This window comes from Pipistrellus kuhlii, unplaced genomic scaffold (genome assembly GCF_014108245.1).
Source record: "Pipistrellus kuhlii isolate mPipKuh1 unplaced genomic scaffold, mPipKuh1.p scaffold_m20_p_1, whole genome shotgun sequence".
Classification (NCBI taxonomy): Eukaryota; Metazoa; Chordata; class Mammalia; order Chiroptera; family Vespertilionidae; genus Pipistrellus; species Pipistrellus kuhlii.
This window is the reverse complement of record NW_023425404.1, coordinates 30,572,403-30,583,969: the sequence shown is the minus strand read 5'-3', so window position 1 is coordinate 30,583,969 and position 11,567 is coordinate 30,572,403. Positions and strand designations below refer to the sequence as shown.

The window sequence follows — 11,567 nt, the reverse complement described above, 5'->3', positions numbered from 1 at the left end:
ATATGCAACTTTTCCACTGATCTTGCTCATTTGTTTTAAATAAGAATCTGAAAGAATAATTTTAAGTGAGAGTTGACTTTCAGATATGCTTTATTCCTTGGTTCTTTATTTTAACTTTCAAGTGATAGTATATGAAGTAAATATGGGTCAGTAGATTTTGTCAGTATATTATATATGTTAATGTTTCTTATTATTTGATTTTTTTTCTCCTTAAGGAATAACTGTGACACCTGATGAAGAAAAAAACTTGAATCATTATGTACAAGTTTTACAGAATCTACAACTAAGGGTTCCCACTAGGGCGCCAGGCCAAGAGAAAATATCAGTGTCTCCAAATAACATTTATTCTATGAGACAGACGACTTCAAATAACATTTATTCTATGAGACAGAAGACTTCAAATAACGTTAATTCTGTGAGACCGAAGTCTTCAAATAACGTTTATTCTATGAGACCAAAGGTATCACAGTTTAAAGAGTTAATTTCACATGATAAAGTTTCAACTGAGAATGATGTTTTAAGTGACCCTATCAGTGATAAAGCTACACGTTTCCCTACTAAAGACTTCCAACCTGAAATAAGGAGGAACAAACATACTAAAAATACACCATTCTGGTCGATTAAACCAAATAATATTTCTGTTATTTTAAGTTCAAAAGTACCTTATATTGACAGAGAGCCACAGCCACAGCCAGAGCCAGAGCCAGAGTCAGAGGAGTCACAAACTGAGACATCAATGTTTTGGCCAAATGTTACTGAATTACCTCCAAGTTCTTCCAGGATGAGCACTGACTGGGATACCTCCACAGAACTAGAAGATGTTCCTCAGCTATCAGGGGAATATGAAATACCAATATATGAAAGTCATCCACTAATTTTGAGTGACGAAGAAATTTTGGATAAAATATCAGATATTCGTTCGGAAGCACAACACGTACCTCTTGTTGAGAGCCTCAAGCCAGAATATAGAGAGGACATTCAAGCCTCTAAAGAGAACCTAAAACGAAGCCTTGCTTTAGCAGAAGCAGCAGAACACAGATTACAAAAAATGTATAGATCCCAGTTATTACCAGTAGGACGCAGCAGTTTTCTAAGTGATGACATTGAAACTGTTATTAACACGCTGTATAACTCTAGATCTAAGTTATCTCAATATTTAGATATTAAATATGCTCCAATAGATATGAGACAGAAAGCTATTACAGTAATACGTATATTGAAAAACAGATTATGTACAAATCGACTAGAATCTCAAAACCTTATTAGGCAGTTATTAAACAATAATATAAAAATTTTAAACCTACTTGATGTTCCATAACAAAGGTGATCTAAGAAAACTGGGCATTCATTAACAGGAGAAATAAGCGTACTAGTAATTCAAAAGTTATATAAAATATTTTCTATTGTAGTTCAGTGTGCTCACATCTTTACATATCATATGTTATGAACATTTTTCATATGCACTAATATGCCTAAAATTTTAAAATAAAAGTTTGGTTCAGGAGTTTGTAGTTTTCTTTCATTAATTGATTTTTTAAATTATGAAGATCTAATCTTCAAAATATTTAAGCTTTGGTTTTACTTGAATAAATTGATTAGATTCACCCATTTAATAAGAGTTAAGGACTGTGCAAACTCTATATGTAGCTAGTTTTAAATGAGGGCATATAAATGTTTAGGGTAAATTGTCTTTATTACTCTTTGAGAGAATCTAGTTTTCTGTTTGACTAGCATAGAAAAGTAAAGCTTGTATCAAAATTACTTTTATTTGGATATATGTGTGCCTCCTTTGAAAAGTGGATAATACATTAAGATATATCTTTTTCTTTGCTGGTAAGTACTTTGGGATTATCAGCGAGGAACTGTAGCCAGAATTGGTAGTAAAGTTGTTCTCACCTATTTCCTCCTTTGTTTATATACTGTATATGTACATTGAAGCTTTGCAAATCTTTTATTTGGGAGTATGACTAACATCATTAAAGTTAACTGTGTAATATTGTAATTATGGTGCAGGTAATTCTGTTTTATAATTGGACCAGTATTTAAGTTTGTTTATTTATTCATCAACCCAATCATTATTAGTTTAATAAAGATATATTGACCTTTTACTATGTACAGGACAAAATAGCAGGCTTTTGGGCTATAATAAATCAGACCCAAGCTTTCCTTCTTCCTTTATCAGGTTGTGTGGACTCCATGAAGTTTGAGGTAAGGTGTTGCTGCAAAAGATGTAGGAGACAAACATCTCACTTGTTTCTGTAGCTTATCTGTGCCTTCTGTGTCTACTTGAGCTCAATCCTGAATATATCATTTCTATCATACAAAGGATTACTGCTCATTGGTCCATTTCTTGACATGGTGGATCTGACAATATGAATGTCAAGAGCAAAACTCTGGCTATTAAATAATAATGCCAATGCAAAACAACAAAATGAGAAATCAGAATTATGGACATATTAATATTTTTAGCTACTAAATGAGTCTCTTTTGTTGCTGGTGTAGATTTACTCAGAGTCCTTGGACTTGCTGCATAAGACTTTGCAGAAGACTGGAAGCTAGCAGATACTAGCATGAGCAGGAACATGATTAAAGAAGTAGCTTCCACTTCAATCTCTAATTTCTTCAGATGACTCCATGTTGGCACCTCAGTCCCTTGCATAGCCTTCAGTTTTCTTCTCCCACTTTGCTGTCGTCTGGGCAACTCTCAGTCTTTTTGGGTGAAGGGACACAGGAGCTTCTCTGAGTCCATTGTGATGATGGACATCACACTCTGGTACCCGAATGGGCTGCATTGCTCCTTCTTTCCTTTCACACTCTGGGCCTGGCTCCTCCGGGCCTGGCTGCTCTGGGCCTAGCTGCTGCTGCTCCGGGCCTGGCTGCTCTGGGTCAATTATGAGCTTTTTGTTGGGACTTGCCAGAGACTCTTCATAGTGTGCTTATCTACCATGGTTATCTCTAGCACCTTGGCTAGGCTGTATTACAGCATCTGAATGTCAGGGCTACCCAAAACCTGGACCTTCAATAGAGCTCTTGCTTAATCAGAGCCTCACTCAAAACTAATAGCCTTCTCAGGAACCTAATAAATGGGCTGTAGCAATATTCCCCAAAGAAGTACATGTTGTCTACAAAATCCAGAAATCCATTAGGCGCTGTGTTTGTTTCTTAGTATTAAGGGATGAGAGATACAAAGAGTTGATCTTATGGAAGGATGAATTGGCATGGTCAGACCATTCACCTGATCTGACAGACTCCTGAATCCTGATAGAATAAACCTTCTACCCTCTGGCACATTTCCTTAGACCGTCTCACTTCTTTGTTTACCAAATATAATTATGACATTTTATCAATATACAATAGTTGACCAGCAAGATATAGTGTGGAATGTTAAAAAGATCAAAGACTCTCTGGACTGTATTGTGACAGGGAACAGGAGCGTTAACATAGCCTGGGTCAATACAATGAGCATGTCTATACACACTTCCTTCCATGCAAATATTATTATAATTTGCTCTTTTATATTGATGGAGATAGAAAATATTGCATTTTCCATAATATTAGTCACATACTAAATATTATATTTGTTTTAGTAAACCAATAACCCCTGACACAGTACCTGTAATTAGAGATACCACTGGGTTGAGTCTTCAGTTAGTACACCATTATCCACCACAATCTGTGGTGGTATAGGGGGCATACAAGTTAATTGAATGGGGGAAATGATGGGTATTACCACCCCGGCATTCTTTAAGTTTTTTAGAATAATTCACTCAGCAAGGATTCATTATTTCTATTGATTTGCCATCTTGGTTATCAGGAGAGCACACTAACATAGGAACTTTCATGTGCCCTCTATATAATGTTAAGGGCAGGAAAAGAATATGAAGACTAGGAGCTGCTAAGAAAATCAGTCTCAATTATACATTTGAGGATGGTGAAATAGCCACAGGGTGGACCCCTTGAAATCACTGTGAAACAGGCTTGAGCAAGAGCTTAATTTATCACCTGGTCTTCTTGAATCCCTTCTTTGACCAGGAGCCATGATGCTGGGTGAGGAAACACTCTGATGCCACCCCTGCACTTGCATGACTCCAAGAGTTAGTACCTCCTGGATGTTGTGCCCAGGTTCCTTACTAACCTATCCCTAGTCCTGGCCCTGCTATGACAGCCTCACTCCATTCTGGTGTAGAGCGCTTGCATGTATATCTCTCTTATACCTACTCCCTACCCAACTACACAGGAGGTTCATGTCACATCTTAAGTCATAGTGATTTCTGACTCTTCAGCAAAACCAAAATGGCCCCTTCTGGGTTCTCATTGCTTAAGCCCTTAGTTTGCAGCATTTTTAAATCTTACATATTGTTTATTCTTTATTAAAATTCTACATTGAATCTAAGAATATGAACTTCATGTCATTTCATAATAATTTTTATTTGCCAAGAAATTGTTATCTTGGAATGTTATATCTTACAGAAAAGCAAGATTCTTTGTCAATTGTTTTATGGTCAAGTCTATAACCATGTCATTGTTTATTCCAGATATAAGGAAGCTTATTTATTTCCCTAGACTGATTTGGTAAATTATCAATAATAATAAAAGCATAATATGCAAATCAACTGAACAGCCAAACAGTGGAATGACCATCCAGACAACCATGCTATGACACCCACTGGTGCCAGGCCAGCCAAGGCGGGTGCGATGCAATTGGACAGGGGCCCAGCCATTGCCCCATGATGGCCCTGCAGAGGGAGGCCCGGGCCACTAGCTGGCAGGGTGATCAGTCAGTTGGGGGGGGGGGGGGCTCACAATTGCCCGAAAGAAGGAGGCAGGCCCAGGCCACCAACTGGAAGGCTGTGGTGGGTGGGGTCTCCCTCTGCCAGGTCCAATCAATCACCCCAAAGAGGGAGGCCCAGACTACCCTGTGGCAGCAGTGCAGCAGGTGTGTGGGGCCTCTCAATGTGGAGGCAATCCACGAAGCCCCAGCCAAGTGGATAGGGCCTACCTCTTTGGGGTAATCCATCACAGGGCTCCTGGACTGTGAGAGGGCACAGGCCTGGCTGAAGGACTCCCCCAACCATGCATGAATTTCATGCACCGGGCCTCTAGTATCTTCATAAGCAATGTGGAAGCATTTTTATTTTTCTCCTTACCTTATCCCTCCAGAATTTGACAACTCTCAATGAGTGAGTATAATTGTTCTTATGGCAATAAGTTTATTTACATAAATCCAATCAGAATCTATTTTCTTTATAAAATCAGGTTCCCATTATGGTTTTATTAACCAAGACTTTGATTGGAAGGCCATATCTGAGAGAGACATGTCAGGATCCTGGATGTCACTGAGAAACCTTAAGGAATAAAAGATTGGCTTTAAAACCAATAAAATCACCTTGAAGAAATGGCCTGGTGCCTTCCTTGTTACCTTGGTTCATAGCAATCTTTCCAGGTAAGGAAGGAAGGTTGCTTTCCTGAGAGATGGCAGAAAGAACCTTAAGGGGGGATTTGGGGGACCTCAAGGACTTGAGACATTCACCCAGACCTTTACAGGCAAAGCCAGATGGCAACTGTGTGGCTTGTCTTCTGTGCCTGAGGGGCTGACTGAAGCTCACTCTAAATATTTCTTATAAGTGGAATTCCAGCAAAGTAAATCTGAAAAGGCCTATATAATAAATTACTATTGTTAGTGTGGTTATACAAATAATCAGGGCAAGTTAAAACCTAATAGTCCCTTTGATAAAAAATGAGGATGATTTTAGGGAGAAAAATTCTGTTCCAATAAAAATCACAATGCCCAATTATAATATTAAACTCCAGTACAATTAGCTGCCTTCAAAGTTTTAAGGCTGTACCATATGCTATACAGACCTCAGCACCTAATAACATCACCAGAGATATTCCACCTACAGACAATCAATCGTCACTACTTGCTTGCTATCCAGCAAAAGCTTTGCATTTAAAAATCTTTTCAACTTGGTTTATGAAGTATAGTAGCAACCATACTTAGCTAAAAACTGCTGTTTGAATTTTAACCCTGCTCTTCTGGCTTTGGCACTCACTTACTTGCTTAAACATAGGGTAGTTGCCTCAGCTTCCAGATTGAGACCTGGAGGCTAAGGCAGTTTTCCTATACCTGTGGACCAGGACCACAGGAGACTGATTCCCACTGACTCAGTAGCTTCAGGAGTAGAAACTGTAGATAACGTTTAGAGATTAACCGCTGAGCTCTGCTTCTGTACTATTTGCTTTCACAAGATAGGGCCACATTCCAATGTCCAGCAGGATGTGGCTGGGAACGACCCTGCAAGCTGTTTCCAGCCTTTAGAATTTAGAGCAAAGGAAAATTCTTGTGGTTTAGACCTTTAAAAAGACTGCCTACGCCTGTAATGGCAAGGTCATGAGTGTGGCCACCTGCGTGTGGTGCTCTTGCGGCCATCCTGGCCAGTTCAATAAATCCTTGCCTGCTTTTTAAAAATCAATCATCAGCCTCTGGTGGTCTTATTCTGACTCCAGGGTTCGACCCCACAATAGTTTATAATTTTATATATTGGTTAACCTTAGTATTATTATTTCTATTTTCATAGGGTATATGCCTATGACTTTATTAAATACTGGTACCTTATTACTTCTTTATCTTGAATTAAACCTATTTCTTATAAGACCTCACAGGAACCTCAACCTGAGACCTACTCTTGTGAGCCGATTGAGGACCTCAAGCTCCTCTTTAAGAAAAAAACAAAAACAAAAACAAAAAAAACACCACAATACAGATAAATAATATAATAACTAAACATTGTTCTCTTCTCCTCTCCTCCACTCCTTACAGCATAGCCACCCTCATGCCACAGTGCTAGCTTTCTGGACTGTCCACTACAAACTCCTCTCCCTAGATGATTCTCATTCCGACTCTCAGATTCTCAGTCAGGGTTCATGCCCCTTAACAGCGTGGAAGTCACTATAGAAGACAGACCTTCACCTATGCTCCCCAGTTCTGAGTTGATTATTAAGATTAATATTAAAACAAAGATCGAGGGCGGAATGTTAGGGTGAACTACCTTAATCTCTCCTGCTAGGTCATGTTTTCTGAAATATATGCTGATTTCTCATAGTTTGGGGCAGACAGCTGGCACCTGCAGAAGCAAGATAAGAAGAACTTCTTTCCGCCTGACTGACCTGTGCACTCTCCTCCCTTGACTCCCTTCACCCACTCGAGCTCTCTCCTCAGCTTGACCAGCTGGTGCACCCACATCCTGACCCTCTGCTGCGTACTTTTACCCTATAGAGAGAACCTGACCACCCCTCCGGGCTGACATCGACACACTGATCTCAGCCCTCTGTGAGAGAATGCAATAAAATTTTTTAAACTCTCAAAACATCTCTTGGACTGGCTCCCATCAGAATGGACATAACACCCATCTTCCCTGGGGGGCTATTGTGGGCAGTTTCTCATTTCCTTCTGGACTCTGCTTGCCTCAGGGTAGAGCTGCAGAACATGAGCCTTCTTACTGCAGTCTAGAATTTGTTCCTCAGCAACTGTCTATCCTACAGTGCATGTTGCAGTCATCTAGCCCCTTTTGTTTTATTTTTTAAAAAATATTTTTATTGATTTTCAGAGAGGAAGGGAGAGAGAGAAACATCAATGATGAGAGAGAATTTTTGATTGGCTGCCTCCTGCACCCCCCTCCCCCCCCAGTGGGAATAAACCTGCAACCTGGGCATGTGTCCTGACTGGGAAAGCATGATCTCTGGTTCATAGGTTGTTGCTCAACCACTGAGCCACACCAGTCAGGCTGGCTCCTTTTGTTTTAATGCCATCCTTTTTGATGTGTAGGACAGGGATCATGGGACGGCTGGTACCTCTAGCTACTTTTCCTTTCACTGTATCAGTGATGAACTGCCTAAATCTAAAGGTGGCTTTCTGTCTTTTTACCAGAGGAATCACTTAGGCCTTGGCCTTGGCCTTGTCTTGTGTTTGCTTGACATGAAACACTCCTTTCCTCTCCCAAATTTTCTGCAAATCCAAGTTCTAAGTCATAGCTCTGGTTCTGTTGAGTTTTAATATTTATGTAAGTTTCCAAATGATCACCTTTGTGTTACTTATCTTTTAATAAACAATATACCGGTATGCTACATGGAATTTAATTTGGAGAACTCCCAGTAATTCAGTGGATTGGTAAAAGTAATTCAGATTTGTTTTGAGAGTAAGTTCTTAACAATAAGTGATAGTAACAGCAAGTTCTTAATAAATTCTTAGTACTAAATAGTTTTTTGTTTGTTTTTTGGTAAGCATGATATTGTACTTTATTTTGATACTTTCAGTGAAAATCCCATGAGATATTTAAAATTCAACAATATTCAGCTCTGACCAGTTTGGCTCAGTGAATAGAGTGTTGGCCTATGGACTGAAAGGTCCCAGGTTCAATCTGGTAGAGGGCATGTACCTTGGTTGAGGTCACATCCCCAGTAGGAGGTGTGCGGGAGGCAGCTGATCAATGTTTCTCTCTCATTGATGTTTCTAACTCTCTATCCCTCTCCCTTCCTCTCTGTAAAAAAATCAATAAAATGTTTTTTAAAAATAAAATTCAACAATATTCAATAGTATCAAACATATTTGGGGGAAAGAAAAGTAGAAGTAGAATTGCCATAACCTTATTCCCTTTCTCACTATTGTGGAGCCTACTCCACCATCTTGACTGGAAATTCAAAAATAATTCTTAACAGTTCTTAGCAAACCCCAAGACCACATAGTTCTAAAGTTCACTTGCTATTCCTCACCGATAGGAGCTGCTTGCTTGCTGGTCTCCTCTTTGGCCCCAGCTTGCCACCATCTTCTTGGACCCTCTCTCCACATCCTCTCCACAACTCTCTCATCTCCAGCTGACTTCAACCAAAATTCCAGAATCTTCTGGTTTGCAATCCAATCAAGTTCTGGGTCTGTCTTCGTAGCCCAAAATGCATAAAAGAGATTTGATAAGCATTTGTCAGTCTCCTCGAGATCTATGTTTAGCAGCACAAAGAACTGGCAATAGCTTTGCCTCTATAGATTTCATTTTGCTTTGTGTTTTATATATATATTTATGAGAAATATATATATATATATATATATATATATATATATATATATATGAGAAAAGGAATATATATATATATATATATATATATATATATATATTCAGAAAGGGAAAGAGAGAGGAAGAGAGAATCCTTGATTAGCTGCTTCCTACACTGGGAATCAAGCCCACAACCTGGGCATGTGCCCTGAACAGAAATTGAACTGTGACCTCTTGGTTCATGGGTCAACCTTCATCCACTGAGTCACACTGGCTGGGTTGTTTTGCTTTGTTTTTAATATAAACATTTTTTTAGGCAAGGTACTTTCCTGCTATGGAAAGGTTTTCCTTCTCAGTGGTGCATGTTCTGGGAGTCACAAGGTAGGCCTGCATCATTAGCTGTGGCAGAGGTGAGAGTCTTCACCATCTCAATGTTAGTTGGACATCTAATACTGAATTACTCAGGAGCAAAAGCAGTCTGGCTGCTGTGAATATCTCTGTGCTCTTCTTTGAAGAAAGGACTAGGAGTCTGGAGGCAGGATTCTGGCTTTGCCTCTGTTACAGTGGGTTGAGGCTCCTCTCTCTCTCTCCAGCTCTGCAGAAGCTAGCTGAAGAGGCAACCAGCCTGGATGGCCCTTTCCTTTGACTAGGAGTCCTCAATCCTGGGTACTTGGTCTCTACACTGGTGGCAAGAGATGGGGAAAGGACCAAACTTTTTGGATTTATTTTTCTTTTATAACTTCTCAGTGGCAACACTGACATTCTTGAAGTGAGAGCTAAGTGTTGGGTGAGATGAGTTTTCTGATGCTCCAACTAAGATAGGATCTGAAGACTATGTCAACTGGTAGCCTTTAGGTTTCGTTTTCAGGCACAAAAGGCCCTTCTTTGTTCCATAGATCTGTGCCAGTGTGGTGCTGAAAATCAATATATCCTTCAGAAAGCCTAGAATATGACAACTTGGGAAAACAGGAGGTTGCCCAGCTCACCAGCAAATAAGGAATTTTTTTTAAAACATCAGTATGAAACCTCTTAGACTCTCAGTGATTAAAATTGAAGACTCACCAAGTAGGCTGATCTAAGACCTGCAGTTGATAGATGATAAGACTGAGATCAAGGAGGGGAGGGCCTTGCTCAGGATCACCTGACTAGCCTCAAGTTCACCCACTGCCCTCACCACCAAGTGTTTGGTTGAAGGTCAACACATTCTTTTTTTCTTGTTCTTGCTGCACCTCAGAACTCATCTTTTAAATGTTGTACCTGTATTCTTCTTCATCTAGTCCTACTGCCACTGCCCTAAAGTCTTTTTCTTCTGCCAAGATGGTGATGATGATAATATTAATAACAGCAACAGCTACCTTCGATTGAGTCCTTCCTCTACATCAGACCCTATTCTAACGTTTGTAAGTATGGACACTTAAATGTAGCAATCCTTCAAGGAATATACTAGTATCACTTCTATTTTGTAGATGAAGAAACTGAGGCACAGAGAAAGTAAGCACAAGGTCATAGCGCTGGTAAGTAGTGGAGCATATTTGAATTTGAGCAATTTGACTCTGAAGTGCATGCTCTCAACCATTTTATTGTACTTTTTTTAGTGTATACTAGCATAGTAGATGATATTATTACCCCATTTTACAGACCAAGAAACCGTGTCTTCGTAAGGTTAAGGTAGTTCATAAGGCTAGTAAAAAACAGAGTTGGTTCTCAAACTAAAATCTTTGCCCTTAAATACTAATTATACATTCCTGTCATAATAACTTCCCCACATCAAATGGACTAAATAAATTTCCAACAGGAGAGACAAATAAACTGTATTTTCAACAAACAAGTTTAGGGACTACTGCTATGTTGATATCCAAACCTTTAACACAGACATCTGGGGGATGAGGGCATGTGCTGGGGGGTGGGAGCGGCCAGGGAGAGGTCAATTGAGGAAAAAGGAGACATATGTAATACTTTAAACAATAAAGAATTTAAAATTTATATATATATAATTGATTTCAGGGAGAGGGGGAGAGATAGAAACATCAGTGATGAGAATTATTGATTGGTTGCCTCCTGCATGCTCTCTAATGGGGATTGAGCCAGCAACCCAGGCATGTACCCTTTACTGGAATCAAACCCAGGACTCTTAAATCTGCAGGCCAATGCTCTATCTACTGAGCCAAACTGGCTAGGGCACCTGTAAAGAATTTTTATAAAAACTAATTTGAGTCAAAAAGAGGATACACCTGAAGGCAAGATCTCAACAGACTGAGCTAAATGCTCCAAGAACAGCAGTGTGCAGCTCCTTTTTACGAAGGTAAGGAAGATTTCAAAAGGGTGGGAGGAAGCCCTGCAGGATGGGGTTACAGGGTAGTTGAGATTATGTACTTAAGGGTCAGAAAGGGGGCATTTCAAAGGTGTGTTAACCTAGATGCACAGAAACAGTGGATGGGGCTTGCTTCTGAGAAGCTATATGCTTGGAGCGAGTCTGAAAAAGGGGGTGGGGCAGCTTCTAGTTGCCATGGCAGCTATTGCTCT

At 39.7% G+C, this 11,567-nt stretch overlaps 1 protein-coding gene across 1 annotated transcript; it reads left to right on the top strand.

Moving 5' to 3' along the window:
• Positions 1-202: 202 nt before the first annotated feature.
• On the top strand, positions 203-1,498 carry SPESP1 (sperm equatorial segment protein 1). Its single transcript, XM_045574911.1, has one exon. The coding sequence runs from the start codon at positions 350-352 to the stop codon at positions 1,316-1,318; it is 969 nt and encodes a 322-aa protein (XP_045430867.1). The 5' UTR covers positions 203-349; the 3' UTR covers positions 1,319-1,498.
• The last annotated feature ends 10,069 nt before the right edge of the window (positions 1,499-11,567 follow it).

What these genes read in the sequence shown, in the direction of transcription:
- SPESP1 (XM_045574911.1), top strand. Translation starts at nt 350, where the DNA reads ATGAGACAGACGACTTCAAATAACATTTATTCTATGAGACAGAAGACT.